The 17,122-nt window shown below is 42.2% G+C and overlaps 1 protein-coding gene across 2 annotated transcripts in view; it reads left to right on the top strand.

Annotated features, from left to right (window-relative positions):
• LOC121573785 (bone morphogenetic protein 1) overlaps window positions 1–17,122 on the top strand; it is a 36,927-nt gene that overhangs the window by 11,603 nt on the left and 8,202 nt on the right. For both annotated transcript variants that reach the window (XM_041886063.2, XM_041886062.2), the window contains exons 2-13: window positions 1,050–1,163; window positions 1,375–1,530; window positions 1,804–1,921; window positions 3,831–4,009; window positions 4,128–4,233; window positions 6,077–6,201; window positions 6,930–7,045; window positions 9,875–9,977; window positions 10,468–10,584; window positions 10,880–11,025; window positions 12,966–13,161; window positions 14,230–14,355. In XM_041886063.2, the coding sequence (XP_041741997.1) occupies window positions 1,050–1,163; window positions 1,375–1,530; window positions 1,804–1,921; window positions 3,831–4,009; window positions 4,128–4,233; window positions 6,077–6,201; window positions 6,930–7,045; window positions 9,875–9,977; window positions 10,468–10,584; window positions 10,880–11,025; window positions 12,966–13,161; window positions 14,230–14,355 (1,602 nt within the window). The remainder of the gene's footprint in view (window positions 1–1,049; window positions 1,164–1,374; window positions 1,531–1,803; window positions 1,922–3,830; window positions 4,010–4,127; window positions 4,234–6,076; window positions 6,202–6,929; window positions 7,046–9,874; window positions 9,978–10,467; window positions 10,585–10,879; window positions 11,026–12,965; window positions 13,162–14,229; window positions 14,356–17,122) is intronic.

Raw genomic sequence — 17,122 nt, 5'->3', positions numbered from 1 at the left:
CAACCGGCCTCACAACCACAGACCACATGTAACCACGCCAGCCCAGGACCTCCACATCCAGCTTCTTTACATTTACATTTACATTTTCGTCATTTAGCAGACGCTCGTATCCAGAGCGACTTTTACTTGCGGGATCGGTGCTGAGGAGTATTTCTGTCTGTAATAAAGCCATTTTGTGGGTAAAACTCATTCTGATTGGCTGGGCCTGGCTCCCCAGTGGGTGGGCCTGGCTGCCAAGTGGGTGGGCCTATGCCCTCCAAGGCCCACCCATGGCTGCACCCCTGCCAAGTCATGTGAAATCCATAGATTATGGCCTAATGAATTCATTTCAATTGACTGATTTCCTATATGAACTGAAACTCAGTAAAATCTTTGAAATTGTTGCATGTTGCGTTTATATTTTTGTTCAGTATAATTGTGTTCTATTGGGCATCTCTGTTTAAGTGTGAATGCACTCTATGTGCGCACACACGTGACAGTTAGTGGGTATGTGAGGGTTATTTTGCAGTGCATACAGTATGCAGGAGCTGTGTGTGCTTGTCAAACAGTAGGCTAACAGAGCCCTGAGGGCCTCCCGTTGGGGGAGAGGGAAGCACCAATCACACATCAGCTCACACACCATAGCCAGCAGGCAGGGTGTGGGCCTTACTGCATAGCTTCACACATGTCAAAAATGAGGGACCTGACCAAAACATACCCCAAAAGCACTGCAGCAGCTTTACATGCTGTAGGTGATATACTGTCAGCTGAATTCAAATGCGTACATGCTAAGTTACTGTAGATGTTTATGTTTTTAATATACCAGATCCCCACCTTTACTTCCAGGTTCTCCCAACTACCATGTAGCTATATATTTCAGTACAAATAAATAAAGGTTTACCAAAAACAGTAGTTGTCTCCCTTTCACTTTTTCCATTTCTGTCTTGATTGCCTGTCTAAATAAGTATCTCTCTAGTTTTGCAAACTTTTTTGCAAACTGTGAATCGCATTAAAAGCAAACGTTTCAGCTGCAGGATGAATTATTGTTTGTGCCTGTGTGTCTGTTCTAGCTGCCTTCCTGGGAGACATTGCTTTGGATGAGGAGGATCTGCGTATGTTTAAGGTGGACCGCATTCTGGATGTTATTCAGAGGTCCATCCAGACCTTCAACGACACAGATGCAGGTACAGTACAGGAGCCATGCTGGACATGGAGGATTCAAGATTTGGGTCGATTTAGGGTGTGTTCACATATGACTGCCATCTGAGTTGCAAAACCATGTATGAATTTGAAATGAGGGGTTACATTTGTTTTCTGAAGGGATTGAGTTAAATTTGATTGAATGACCTCAACCCTGCATGGGGTTACATATCTGTTTGCATGTGTTTGTTCCAGTGAATGGTTCGTTGTCCAGTGAGAGCAATAGGAAGGACATGTCTCCAGACAGCTATGGCCAGGGCTTCAGTCGCAGGAGGAGGGCTGCCACCTCCAGACCAGAGAGGGTGTGGCCAGATGGGGTCATTCCATACGTAATCAGTGGGAATTTCAGTGGTGAGTTCTGACTAGGAGATAGAGAGACCTTATATTGACTTGATTTTCAGATGCTTCATTGATTGTTAACGTCTCTCCGTCAGTCTGTATATATCTACAGTATAGCTACATACCATAACTTTGTAGCATTATAGAGAATAAATAATTATTTGTTTGTCTTTGATGTCCAATCATATAAGCTGTCTACTAATGTACTACATCAGTAATTCAATCCACTGAGACTCTCAGTGCAGTCCTTGATTAGGGCACTTGAAGGACCACCCTCCCTTTTAGGCAGCCAGCGAGCGATATTCCGTCAGGCCATGCGTCACTGGGAGAAGCACACGTGCGTGACCTTCATTGAGAGGACATCGGAGGAGAGCTACATAGTCTTCACCTACCGGCCGTGCGGGTGAGTGACAGGCCATTGTTGCAATAGGCCAGGGTTCTTCAATTCCGGTCCTGGAGGGCCGAAACACCTCTGTTTTTCATCCTCTCCTTCTAATCAGGGGCTAATTCAGACCTGGGATACCAGGTGAGTGCAATTAACTACCAGGTAGAAATAAAAAACAGAAGTGTTTCGGCACTCCAGGACCGGAATTGAAGAACCCTGCAATAGGCTATAGACGCTTTAGCTGAGAACGCCACGAAAACTAAGCTCACTCTTCAATGCGGCAGAAGGCCGTGTGTTGTGATTCTGAATGGCCAGATAGATAGCAACAATGAGAAGAAACTGCGATGTGGGGAATTTTAAGTGACTCGTTTCAGCTAGTTTTATCTTGTTCTTTTCACTGAACGTCAATGCTAATATGGCAAAAATTCGCTAGCTAGCTAACCAACAACTGTAACGATGTATTTGAGAGACAAATTCTCATTGTGCAACTTATGTTGTCAATAAACATTGGAGACGAAATATAGTGTACATGTTGTCAACAACCTAAGCCAACTCCGTCTGTTTTGCCCCATAGTTGCGCCCACGTCGGTTTTGTTGCTAAACAACCAACCCGTCTATTAGGATACCAAATCTTCTCTTGTCTCTCCAGGAAAGCTCAATGCACGCACCTACTACTTAGAAGTCCCTTATGCCCACCTGCTGGTAAATTACAGCTCTCTCCTGATTTTCATCAGTACCGATCCCTACAGCTCCATCACAGCAGAACATTGCCAGTTGCTTCTGGGTTGTGGCCATCTAAGCTGTCCTTGACAGAAAATATGTTTTTCCTATGCAAAAGAATGCACTTCAGGCAGGAACGCTTCATTTTAGCCTATATCTTCAGCTCCTGTGGTTTCAAACCTGGTGATTATCTCCATGAGCAGCAACTACGTGCCTCCCCATTGCCCTTAAACCTTTTCACAATGTCTGCCATTCAGACAGGGTTCGTACTGCACACTGCAGGACTAATTGCGCTTGCTTCTCATATTCTTTGCTTAAGACCGATTAGCACTGGCTACAAATATGTAGTCTAGCAGTAACACGCTCATCCTCGGAACCACATATAGATGCCGGTTCGATCCCCGCATCAGCCCTATGCATTTGGCATCCCGCTCCTCTTTCTCCCAGCTTCTCTGCTCCTGTCATTTCACAAATAAATACAAATATGAAAGGAGTTTGAAATTCTGTTCTCTTTAAAAAAATAAAAAAATAAAAGACTAGGAGCAATGCTGTGAGGTAGTTATTCTATACAGAGGATTTGATTCTAGACAGTGTGTAAGTACACTGTTTTTTGGCCAGGTCTCACTTGTAAAAGAGATGTATATCTAAATGTGACCGCTGGTAAAATATAGGATAAAAACATATTTTGTTGCCTGCATGTGCTGTGTTATTTTTTTTCAACGTGTTACTATATGTTTTGAGTGTTTTTGCGCCTCCTACTGCCACGTCCCCCCCCGCTCCAAAACTAGCTGAGATCGTCACAAATTGCTTGTGACAAAAAAGAAAACCTGGAATAGTGCCTCAGAGCAAAGTCTTTCGTCAGTTTCTAAATCTGGGCTTTCATGTGTGACTGACCACAGAGCTAGAGCTGTATTGTATTTCTCCAGTTGCAGAGTTTGACCATACTGGGTTATTGAAGTGTGCGGGGTAAACGGTCAATTCCATTTTCATTCAGTCAATTCAGGGGACAAATTAAAGTCAACTTATGAACTGAAAGAAAATCAATAAGCACAAATCAATGGGTAGTTTTTCAATTCAATAAATGTAATAACAAGTTATTTGTGGGCTGAATTGACTGAAGTAAATGTTAATCAAACACAATCCGTGGGAAAAGGCCCACTGTCGCCCAAGCGCATATCCCCCTGAAAGACTGTGTCTCCCTCTGCAGGTGTTGCTCCTACGTGGGCAGGAGGGGCGGTGGTCCCCAGGCCATCTCCATAGGAAAGAACTGTGACAAGTTTGGGATCGTTGTGCATGAACTGGGCCACGTGATCGGCTTCTGGCATGAGCATACACGTCCTGACCGCGATGAGCATGTCAGTATTATCAGAGATAACATCCAGCCAGGTAAGTCCCTCTCTCTCTGTCTGTCTCTGTCTGGCTGCCTGGCTGTTTAGTCACATTATTTAATAATACCTGATTTGAGTCTGACAGGTCAAATTGTTATTCTTCCCATTTGTCCCAGGACAAGAGTATAACTTCCTGAAGATGGAGCCAGGGGAGGTGGACTCTCTTGGGGAAGTGTACGACTTTGACAGCATCATGCATTACGCACGGAATACCTTTTCCAGGTTGGTACAAAGCAACTGATTAATCAAAGGCTCTGTTTGGTCCATTGGGTACTGTCTGGTTGGACATTCTACTCCTCAGGATCTACATTTAATGTATTCTGGCCTTCAGTTAAGTATTATTCACACAAGTACTTTGCTTTTCCCCTGACAATCTAGTCAGGTCGAATAGACATGTTATGCACTAAGCATCTCCAAAGAATCTGCATATTAGTTGTCTGGTATACAATAAATGAATAGTGCCATTTATTAAGTTATGTAAATTGATCATATTTGCATTTTTTTTTAAAGGCATCCCCCTCCCCCTGTGCATGATAAATCCTCTTATTAGTATACATGTTAGAATAACAATGTCACAGTCAGGAACTGATTGTCTTCCAGCAAAACTAACACTTTGCACATAGTTATCCTGCAAATAACCATGGGAAGCCATGGGGATTGGGTCCTGATTGGGATTGGCATGATTTCGCAGAAGACAGACGTCTTTTCATTTTAGTCTCGTGCATGGTGTTACCCTGTTGCTTTTTCTGTGTTTTACTTTTTTACCTCCACCAACACTTTGCAGGCCAGGGTCGTGGAGGCGGGCCAAGGTAAATATAGGGCTGCCAGTTGGTTCTTTGTATGTGACAATCTGGGCTGGAGTGGCCTTGTTCTCTGGCATTCAGGGATGGGCTCCACAGAGCCCTTTGGCACAGCCTAAAGCCCTCGTTCAGAACACTCTGTTTGCACATGCCTGCCATTCAAGGGTGCATCGCCATGGGAACTGGGTGATGGTGAGCTCCCCAACTGGCTGCTGGGGGACAGAAAGGGAGTTCAATAAAGTAGCAAAGTGTCAAACAGGAACCCCATGTGAAAATATCTTATTATGGCATACTCCTCAGCTGTCCCAACTCATGACTGCTTTTCCAGTGGAAATGTAGTTTACGAAAGTTTAATCAGGAAGGCTACGGGCATAGTGGGAATGAATACAAATGTATCATCATCAGCATAGCGTCTTGTTTCTTCTCCTCTTTCCTATTAGCCATGTGCGGAATGTGATTCACCTATTTACCTTAACCTACAGATGTAGGATCTTAATTGGAGCCAGTTTGCTGAGAGAGAGAGCGAGAGAAAGAGAGAGATCAAACAGCAGATCTCTTTGTTTCTTTGGACGTAGAACTAGCATCTCTGTTTTGTCCGAGTTTAAAAGTAAAACATTTGCCGCCATCCACTTCCTTATTTCTGAAACACAGGCTTCCATGGTAGGCAATTTTGGGCCTTCACCATGTTTCATCGAAATGTACAGCTGGACCAGAGAGAAGCGTTTTTTTTAACCTCAAGTGTATCAGCAACAAAGGAGTGATCAAATTAAGATCCTACATCTGTATAAGCACAATAATGCACATTACTCACGCTTGTTGTTTAACCCATGGGTTCACTCTGGCAATTATCACCTTCCTCTCTCTCAACCAACCAAATCTTGGGATGTATTTGTATGTCAACTTACCCTCGTTCTCTCACTTGCTTTTTCAGCAACAGTTTTGGGGTTCGATGCCAACATGGCTACCTGCCATCACATCATCTGGTGCTGAGGATCTTCCCTCAGAGATGAGGCCATTCCCCAAACTATTTAATTAAATGTCATATTGCATTCTGTCTTTGCTGTTCATTTAGTTAAGCCTGTACTCGATTGAACTGTTGTTAATGATGGTAATATCTAAGATGAATGGTTTTGAATTTTTGCGGTAAAACCAAAGTTTCTTCTTGTCCATCTTAATGCAAATGAAAACTTAAGTTCTGCAAAGAGAGAATAGGTGTAGGTCTCTCTTATTGACCCTGTGTGTTTCTGTTTGTGTCTGAACTACAGAGGCATCTTCTTAGACACCATTCTACCTCGCTATGATGTCAATGGAGTCAGGCCACCCATTGGCCAGAGGACAAGGCTGAGCAAAGGGGACATCACACAAGCTCGCAAACTCTACAAGTGTACAAGTAAGACATATCCGACTTGGCAGGCCCCCTGACTGCTGGTTCTTCGGCTGTCCCCATAAGAGCACCCTTTTTGGTTCCAGGTAGAACCCTTTTGGGTTCCAGGTAGAACCCTTCCATTTTACCTGGAACCCAAAAGGGTTCTTCAAAGGGTTCTCCTATGGGGACAGCCAAAGAACCCTTTTAGCTTCTAGATAGCACTTTTGTTTCTAAGAGTGTAGGATTCTCACCATGTGAAATGTCTGAGAGAACATGCTGATAAACCCTGCACAAGGTCTGACTACTACCACCCCTGCCGATTCAAAAGATGACGACTAATGATTACTGTGTTTATTTTTCTGAAGACAAGACCATGATGACAAAGCTGAGACATTAGTAGATGAATGGAATTGCATTGTCATGGTCGAAAGGAGATTGATTGGTTCTTTGTTTCCAAAAATTGGAATTCAGTTTATTGTTGTAATCTGGAGAACTCAAGCCACAGGAATGGCCAACGTTATTACAATTCAACAACCAATAAATCAGCAACCATTCAAGTGCTTGGTATTGTGCCTCCTTTTTGAGGCTAAGGGAAATCTACAGTATGTTGAGACTTCCGAAACGAAAGCTTGTCTTTTTGAAACCCAGCAATGGTTTGTTTTTGCACACTGCCTTCTTTCTCTATTGTAGCTTATGCCATTCCTGTGGTGTGTTTTGAGTCCATTTCTTTTTTTACCATATTTTGTGGGCAGGGTGTGGGGACAGCCTACAGGACAGTAGTGGAAACTTCTCCTCTCCTGGTTATCCCAATGGATATGCAGCCTATGTCCACTGTATCTGGAGGATCTCTGTCACACCTGGAGAGAAGGTGGGTTGAAAACATCCAAGGGCTAGCCATCAAACTCTGTCTTGTGGAAATAGTTCACACTGAGTTTCTCAGTGAGTTTTATCAGTTCTAGGGTTGCAAAGCTACTGGTAATTTACTAAAGTTACCAGAATCTTCAGTAATTTTGGTAATTAACAGAAAATATATGGCAATTTATCGTAATTTTTGTAATTTATATTTGAATAACTTAAAAAAAAATGTTTTATTAATGTATTGTATTCATTTATTATATCTGTGTCCATATGTGACCGACCGCCTCGATTCGGTCTTATGTAGCAACATTTGAAATTGTGTTTTTTACATTTGATAAAAGTAGAGACTCAGAGCTAGAAACTGGTATATCATACACTGCAGTTGAGGAACAAAGTTGGGAAAGTAATTCTGCTTTGAAAGTTGATAAACATTTAACCCCACTTTTGAGAAAATGGCCCTTGAATGTTTTGGTACACATACTGGAGAGCTCTTCTTTGTCTACACATATTCAGCATCGTTCACTCCCTCTTAAGCCTTAGCCCCACCCATCTCTTTAAGGATTCACGTGAGGCCATGTGGTAAACACACACTATAACAAAGTTTCTTTGTCACATGCAGAGGATACAGAAGGTGTAAGAGGTACAGTGAAATGGTTACTTGCATAGCAGCAATATCAAAAACAGAAAGTGTCCAGATAAAAATAGTTTATAAATATTTTATCGTTATTAGATGACGCTTACCCGAAACACTTGTCTAAATTGATGGGTCATGTGAAGGAAATGCTATAACCACCCCCCAGCCACATCTAGCTAAGTGGATGGGTCACTATTGTCTAGACATGTACACATGTTCATGAAATACAATAGATGGCCATAATCACCCCCAGACACACCTGGCTAATTTGATGGGTCATGTAATAATCTGGCCGAAATGGAGTCTTTTGTTTAGACAAACTAGCTAAACAATGAACCGGCATAATCCCAACTCATACTACTACCAATACAAACATTGTGATAGCTGTAGTATGAATCTGCAGGTAGCTAAAGCCAACAAACTAGCAATGCAAATGATTTTCTGATTCGAATAATATTACTACACAGATCGTACACGTAACGTTAGCTATCGAGCCAGCAAGCTAATGTTTGCTAGCTAACTAACAGTACGATTTAACTTGCAATAAAAACGACTTTCTGACTAAATTAGAAACTTATATCTGAAAAGGTGGCTAGACTCTTACCCGTATACATGGATGAACGCTTCATGGCAGACTGGAACCATTTAACTCCGTGGCGTGTGCAGAAATTAGCCCATCACTTTTTCTAACTGATCTGTCGATAGCACCTGTTAAATTCAGGGCTTCAATGTTGTTGAGAGAAGTAGCAAAACTTTTGTAGTTCTCGATGGCTAACGTTATATCTTTCAAAAACGGCGCGGTAGAAAGGACTGTCAACACATACTGAACAGCTCACGTTATAGACAGAAGCATGCTACATGGGCTCCTGTGTGGCACAGCGGTCTAAGGCACTGCATCTCAGTGCTTGAGGCGTCACTACAGACCCCCTGGTTCGATTCCAGGCTGTATCACAACCGGCCCTGATTGGGAGTCCCATAGGGCGGCGCACAATTGGCCCAGCGTCGTCTGGGTTTGGCCGGTGTAGGCCGTCATTGTAAATAAGAATTTGTTCTTAACTGACTTGCCTAGTTAAATAAATGGCAAACCAATTCAAACATATCCAGCCCATGCATTATGTCAGCCAATCATGGCTAGCGGGAAGGTTCCTGTCTTTTTCCGTGGCTAAACCAACTAGGCTCGTAATGTAACAATTGTATTCGTATTTATGGATGGAATACATGTTTGTTATTAAGGCACATGAAAGGTCACATGTTCCAGAAGGCATTTCTGCCAAAAAACGCATTTTGATAAAAAAAATGTATGTTTACGTTCAAATGCCGCTCTTGTGAAGTAGTGACGTGCGACATATGCCTAGTTTCCTGAAACTAGTCACATATTGTCCATGAGTTTCTAGTAGATATACCATATGGTTGAAGAGAAAATAGCCTAATTAATGGAAAAAGTATTTAATCAACAATGGCATTATTTTCAATTAACTCTGCAACTCTTCCAACTATTGACTTTTTTCACAACTGCCACCAGTTTGACACTAAAACATTGACAACAAATACATATTGACATAGCAAAATAAATCAAGTTTGTAAATTAAAATAAAAATGATATTCCATGCAGAAACCCTCATATAAAACACCAGTGATATTCACTAAGTTGCTGGTTTATATTTAGGACAATGTTTTACAGCTCATTATATTTTACTTTTTTAAAATCATTTTATTTAATTATTTGATATATTAAAATTGATAAAGCCACACAGAAGGCCAGAGATGATTACAGACGCCTAATCTGAAGTACCCAAAAGAGCCACTAGAGCTATTGTGATAGATTACATAAAATCCTTGAAAGATTCCACAATTCTGGTAGTTTACTGGTAAACTTTGCAACATCTAATCAGTTCACTTGACAGCAAATATACCATATCCTATAACGAAGGGGAGGATAGTTCTGGTTGGATTCAAGTGAGGTGCATTGGCTACATTGCCTGACAACTCATCCTGAATTTAATTCCACTGCTCTATCGATCGCTCGAGAAGAAATGCTTGTGGGCGTTTGACCTGAGCGATGTGGATGGGCAGTCAGGCTATTGGCTACAGTCTTTTTGTTTAGAATTGTAAAAAACTCCTTTCTTTCTTTTATCTCTCCCCATCTTCATTTCTGTCTGCCTGCATGTCTGTCTCTCTGTCTCTCTGTCTGTCTCTCTCTCACAGATAATTCTGAACGTTACCGCCATGGACCTCTACAGGAGTCACTTGTGCTGGTATGACCATGTGGAGGTCCGAGACGGGTTCGGGAGAAAAGCCCCTCTGAAAGGTCTTTACATGGAAGAAGATTTAGAGTAAAAGCCATCCATAGAGAACTCTCCAGAGAGGCCTGCTATCTACATCTGCCAATAACTCTTTCAGAAAACATCCAATTAAGTCAATGTTCACCTGAGATTTTGAAATCCTAGAGCAGAACAGAATGGTTAGAATGTACAATATGTTCAGAATAATAGACTGATGCATAAAGATCAGACATCGCCAGCTGTCTGTGTAATAGTGATAAACTATGCCTCGGATTCAATCGCCCCTTTTCTGCTAGGCACCTTTTAAAGGCAATGTTCCCTCGTTCACGGAGACCGCATTCACAGTAAACTTTGTTTTTGTCGGCACACTCGGAAATGACCTTTAAATGTAAATCGCACAATAAGGTGGATCTAATGCAGATCAGAATGAATCCCGGCCTAAGAGCTGCCTGCCTCAGTGTTATTAGTCATTACCCTGGAGTTGTTGTTGTGTTTTTGTTTTATCTTTTGCATCAGGCCGTTACTGTGGGGACAGTCTACCTGGCCCAATCGTTTCCACGGACAGTCGGCTATGGATAGAGTTCAGGAGCAGCAGCAACTGGGTGGGCAAGGGCTTCTCAGCCGTGTATGAAGGTAACATCAGCCATTTCACCATAGACCATATTGTTTATATTTGGTTTATATATATCTGCATATATATATATATATATATATATATATATATAATATTTTTTTCATTTTTTAGTGTTTGAAAAAAGCCTTAGTTTTCTGCAAAATTCTAATTACGTAAACTCTATACACAGAAAACTCATGCTTACCACTATATTCTCTTGATCTCAAAAGAAGGGGAAAAGGGGGAAGTTGATATTGTTGTTGGAAGAATTCATGGAAGGTGTACCCCCCTCCCTCTCCTTCCCTCTCTCACCAGCCATCTGTGGGGGAGAGGTGAACAGGGACAATGGCCAGATCCAGTCACCCAACTACCCTGACGACTACCGACCCAACAAAGTGTGCGTGTGGAAGATCACAGTAGCGCAGGATTTCCATGTGGGCCTCTCCTTCCAGTCATTTGAGGTAAAGGCTGTGAGGTGGAAAGGGAAGTGGAATGTAATTTTCACTCAATCCTGTACTTGTATGAGACACCCAGATACTGCTGAGCAGAAGGAATAATATGCATTCAATCTGGGATGACAGCAGCACATCATCTTGCTGCCAATCATAAAGTCCAGATACTTGGAGATGATGGACGTGATGGAGACTTCTTCTTTATCACTTATAGGAGGATACTGCTATGTCGGTTTGAAATAATAATATTTAAAACCGACATACAGTGACGGAAAAAAGTATTTGATCCCCTGCTGATTTAGTACGTTTGCCCACTGACAAGGAATTGATCAGTCTATAATTTTAATGGTAGGTTTATTTGAACAGTGAGAGACAGAATAACAACAAAAATATCCAGAAAAACGCATGTCAAAAATGTTATAAATTGATTTGCATTTTAAAGAGGCAAATAAGTATTTGACCCCTCTGCAAAACATGTCTTAGTACTTGGTGGCAAAACCCTTGTTGGCAATCACAGAGGTCAGACGTTTCTTGAAGTTGGCCACCAGGTTTGCACACATCTCAGGAGGGATTTTGTCCCACTCCTCTTTGCAGATCTTTTCCAAGACATTAAGGTTTCGAGGCTGACGTTTGGCAACACAAACCTTCAGCTCCCTCCACAGATTTTCTATGGGATTAAGGTCCTGGAGACTGGCTAGGCCACTCCAGGACCTTAATGTGCTACTTCTTGAGCCACTCCTTTGTTGCCTTGGCCGTGTGTTTTGGGTCATTGTCATGCTGGAATACCCATCCACGACCCATTTTCAATGCCCTGGCTAAGGGAAGGAGGTTCTCACCCAAGATTTGACGGTACATGGCCCGTCCATCGTCCCTTTGATGCGTTGAAGTTGTCCTGTCCCCTTAGCAGAAAAACACCCCCAAAGCATAATGTTTCCACCTCTATGTTTGATGGTGGGGATGGTGTTCTTGGGGTCATAGTCAGCATTCCTCCTCCTCCAAACACGACGAGTTGAGTTGATGCCAAAGAGCTCCATTTTGGTCTCATCTGACCACAACACTTTCACCCAGTTCTCCTCTGAATCATTCAGATTTTCATTGGCAAACTTCAGACGGGCATGTATATGTGCTTTCTTGAGCAGGGGGACCTTGCGTGCGCTGCAGGATTTCAGTCCTTCACGGCATAGTATGTTACCAATAGTTTTCTTGGTGACTATGGTCCCAGTTGCCTTGAAATCATTGACAAGATCCTCCCGTGTAGTTCTGACTGATTCCTCACCGTTCTCATGATCATTGCAACTCCACGAGGTGAGATCTTGCATGGAGCCCCAGGCCGAGGGAGATTGACAGTTCTTTTGTGTTTCTTCCATTTGCGAATAGTCGCACCAACTGTTGTCACCTTCCCACCAAGCTGCTTGGCGATGGTCTTGTAGCCCATTCCAGCCTTGTGTAGGTCTACAATCTTGTCCCTGACATCCTTGGAGAGCTCTTTGGTCTTGGCCATGGTGGAGAGTTTGGAATCTGATTGATTGATTGCTTCTGTGGACAGGTGTCTTTTATACAGGTAACAAACTGAGATTAGGAGCACTCCCTTTAAGAGTGTGCTCCTAATCTCAGCTCGTTACCTGTATAAAAGACACCTGGGAGCCAGAAATCTTTCTGATTGAGAGGGGGTCAAATACCTTTTTCCCTCATTAAAATGCAAATCAATGTATAAAAATGTTGTCATGCGTTTTTTTGGATTTTTTTATTTATTCTGTCTCTCACTGTTCAAATAAACCTACCGTTAAAATTATAGACTGATCATTTCTTTGTCAGTGGGCAAACGTACAAAATCAGCAGGGGATCAAATACCTTTTTCCCTCACTGTAGATGAGCTGTGAGTTTGTAGGACAGTTGGGCATCCTGTGTCAACGTCCTCCCCAATGTTCCTTGCCTTATCTCTACCTTAGATTGAGAGGCATGACAGCTGTGCCTATGACTACCTGGAAGTGAGAGACGGGAACTCCGAGAGCAGTCCACTGCTGGGCCGCTTTTGTGGCCACGAAAAACCAGACGACATCAAGAGCAGCTCCAAGCAGCTTTGGATGAAATTTGTGTCTGATGGATCAGTGAACAAGGCTGGATTTGCTGCCACCTTCTTCAAAGGTCAGAGGTCAAGAATAGTGTCCATCTGTGACTAGTGCTAATGATGACACAGGATTGGGTAATATTTGGCACAAAAATCCTTTATAAAATGTGGTACCAGGGAAGAATTATGCTTAATAATATAGGAGTTCACATTCACATCTGTGCAACCATCTTCTGATAATTAAACTGTATCCCAGGCCTTCACATTGACATCACTTGACAATTGCTGGTACATTTTGGGTTACATCATTATTATTTTGAAAATGTTCCAAGGTATGAGACTTTTTATTTTTATACAGTTTTTGGGTGAGACAGCGACCTTGAGTATAAATGAGGGAAATTAGGCACAACTCTCGTTTGTCAGTTTAAATTGTCATATTTTATTCAGCTGTATATTTTTGCACATCTTATCTGATGATGGACAGTAAAAGAGGGCATTTTGAATTGATAAACTAGAGTTGTGTCTTCCTCCTCATATAAGTTAATTTGATATACTTAGTATTTGTGGGCTTTACATGGAAGGCTAGTAAAGTTATTAAAATGTTTATTTACACACAGGTGCATATCCAGGTGCATATCCAGGTGCATATCCAGTGCATATCCAGTGCATATCCAGTGCACCTGTGTGTAATTAAACATTTTAATAGCTTTACTTTGGCCATTTGCATTATGATGTACTTGTTTTTTCTGTGGACTAATAGGGTACACTACTTCAATGGGAGGGAAGTGGAACTGATGGTTTCTTAGAAATGTTTTGCAACATTTTCTCTTTCTTCCTTCATGGGATGTCATGACCTCTGGGTGAAATAGATGGAGTATATGATGAACTCTTTATTTCTGTGGACTGAAAATACAAAGGGAAGGATGTAGAATTGATGGTTTCCTAGAATGCTTTGCTAAATGTTCTCATTCTTCTTTCATCATGGCATATTACGACGACGTCTGTGCTTGCAAGAGGTTGACTATGATGAACATACAAAGGGAAGGAAGTGGAAGTAGTTATACAATGTGCAGTAGAACTGATGGTTTCTTACGGTTCCTTTCTCCTTCTTAATTGCATATCACACCGGCGTCTGTGGGTGGTAGAGATGGACGAGTGTTCTAAGCCTGATAATGGGCGCTGTGAGCAGCGCTGTGTGAATACCCTGGGAAGCTACCGATGCGCCTGTGACCCTGGCTTTGAGCTCGCCTCAGACAGACGCAGCTGTGAGGGTGAGTGCATGGGGTGATTACTTATCCATCTCCTAAAAACACCATCCATGTAGTACTTCACCATCCCACTCATTGGACAGTCTCAAGGTTATAGACAACTCAATCCACAGTCTCACATCACAAAATAACCATCTGTGCTATTGTCATAATTGAATAATGAGCTTCTCAGAAGGAGAAAAATATCCCAATATTGACACCAGTGTAGCTGAAAAGCACTCATCAGTCACTGTCTTCTAACTAAATGTTGATATTCTTTATCACTTGGACATCAATGTGCCAGATGCTTACTGTGGAACTTCAGTCATGGTTGGAGGATGGAGAAATGGTGCCCATTGTATGCAGACTAGTGCTTAGTACTGTATGTCTTCATCCTCTGTAGGCTACATTCACATTACAGACAGCTAAGGAGCCTCCAGACACACACTGATTTATATACTCAGTGTCTTCTGCCACCTCAACAATGGTTTAATCATCCTTTATCGGAGGAAAGTGTGTTTTTATTACAGTCAGACCACTTCATCGCTGGTCTATTAAGAACAAGGAGGCGCTAAATGGATTTAGAAAAAGCTAGGATACATGCAAAGAGTATTTTCACACATTTCAGAGAAACAAGACCTGTATATTATGAAAAGCTCTCCATCAAGCTTTAATGGGCATCTGAGCCCATATGGAAAAGTTATATATGGCAATACAGGTATATGTATATTACTTATGTTTTATATGGACATACAGTGGGGAGAACAAGTATTTGATACACTGCCGATTTTGCAGGTTTTCCTACTTACAAAGCATGTAGAGGTCTATAATTTTTATCATAGGTACACTTCAAATATGAGAGACGGAATCTAAAACAAAAATCCAGAAAATCACATTGTATGATTTTTAAGTAAATAATTTGCATTTTATTGCATGACATAAGTATTTGATACATCAGAAAAGCAGAACTTAATATTTGGTACAGAAACCTTTGTTTGCAATTACAGAGATCATACGTTTCCTGTAGGTCTTGACCAGGTTTGCACACACTGCAGCAGGGATTTTGGCCCACTCCTCCATACAGACCTTCTCCAGATCCTTCAGGTTTTGGGGCTGTCGCTGGGCAATACGGACTTTCAGCTCCCTCCAAAGATTTTCTATTGGGTTCAGGTCTGGAGACTGGCTAGGCCACTCCAGGACCTTGAGATGCTTCTTACGGAGCCACTCCTTAGTTGCCCTGGCTGTGTGTTTCGGGTCGTTGTCATGCTGGAAGACCCAGCCACGACCCATCTTCAATGCTCTTACTGAGGGAAGGAGGTTGTTGGCCAAGATCTCGCGATACATGGCCCCATCCATCCTCCCCTCAATACGGTGCAGTCGTCCTGTCCCCTTTGCAGAAAAGCATCCCCAAAGAATGATGTTTCCACCTCCATGCTTCATGGTTGGGATGGTGTTCTTGGGGTTGTACTCATTCTTCTTCTTCCTCCAAACACGGCGAGTGGAGTTTAGACCAAAAAGCTCTATTTTTGTCTCATCAGACCACATGACCTTCTCCCATTCCTCCTCTGGATCATCCAGATGGTCATTGGCAAACTTCAGACGGGCCTGGACATGCGCTGGCTTGAGCAGGGGGACCTTGCGTGCGCTGCAGGATTTTAATCCATGATGGCGTAGTGTGTTACTAATGGTTTTCTTTGAGACTGTGGTCGCAGCTCTCTTCAGGTCATTGACCAGGACCTGCCGTGTAGTTCTGGGCTGATCCCTCACCTTCCTCATGATCATTGATGCCCCACGAGGTGAGATCTTGCATGGAGCCCCAGACCGAGGGTGATTGACCGTCATCTTGAACTTCTTCCATTTTCTAATAATTGCACCAACAGTTGTTGCCTTCTCACCAAGCTGCTTGCCTATTGTCCTGTAGCCCATCCCAGCCTTGTGCAGGTCTACAATTTTATCCCTGATGTCCTTACACAGCTCTCTGGTCTTGGCCATTGTGGAGAGGTTGGAGTCTGTTTGATTGAGTGTGTGGACAGGTGTCTTTTATACAGGTAACGAGTTCAAACAGGTGCAGTTAATACAGGTAATGAGTGGAGAACAGGAGGGCTTCTTAAAGAAAAACTAACAGGTCTGTGAGAGATGGAATTCTTACTGGTTGGTAGGTGATCAAATACTTATGTCATGCAATAAAATACAAATGAATTGCTTAAAAATCATACAATGTGATTTTCTGGATTTTTGTTTTAGATTCCGTCTCTCACAGTTGAAGTGTACCTATGATAAAAATTACAGACCTCTACATGCTTTGTAAGTAGGAAAACCTGCAAAATCGGCAGTGTATCAAATACTTGTTCTCCCCACTGTATATGGTGGAAACATATTTGCCCATATATGTATCCACACATTTAGGTACAGTTGAACTCGTTTTTCAACCACTCCACAAATGTCTTGTTAACAAACTATAGTTTTGGCAAGTCGGTTAGGACATCTACTTTGTGCATGACACAAGTAATTTTTCCAACAATTGTTTACAGACAGATTATTTAACTTATAATTCACTGTATAACAATTCCAGTGGGTCAGACGTTTACATACATTAAGTTGACTGTGCCTTTAAACAGCTTGTGATGTCATGGCTTTAGAAGCTTCTGATAGGCTAATTGACATCATTTAGTCAATTGGAGGAGTACCTGTGGATGTATTTTAAGGCCTACCTTCAGACTCAGCGCCTCTTTGCTTGACATCATAGGAAAATCAAAAGAAATCACCCAAGACCTCAGCAAATGTTTTGTAG

This window comes from Coregonus clupeaformis, chromosome 9 (assembly GCF_020615455.1).
Source record: "Coregonus clupeaformis isolate EN_2021a chromosome 9, ASM2061545v1, whole genome shotgun sequence".
NCBI classification, from domain to species: Eukaryota; Metazoa; Chordata; class Actinopteri; order Salmoniformes; family Salmonidae; genus Coregonus; species Coregonus clupeaformis.
This window is presented reverse-complemented; position numbering and strand designations above follow the sequence as displayed.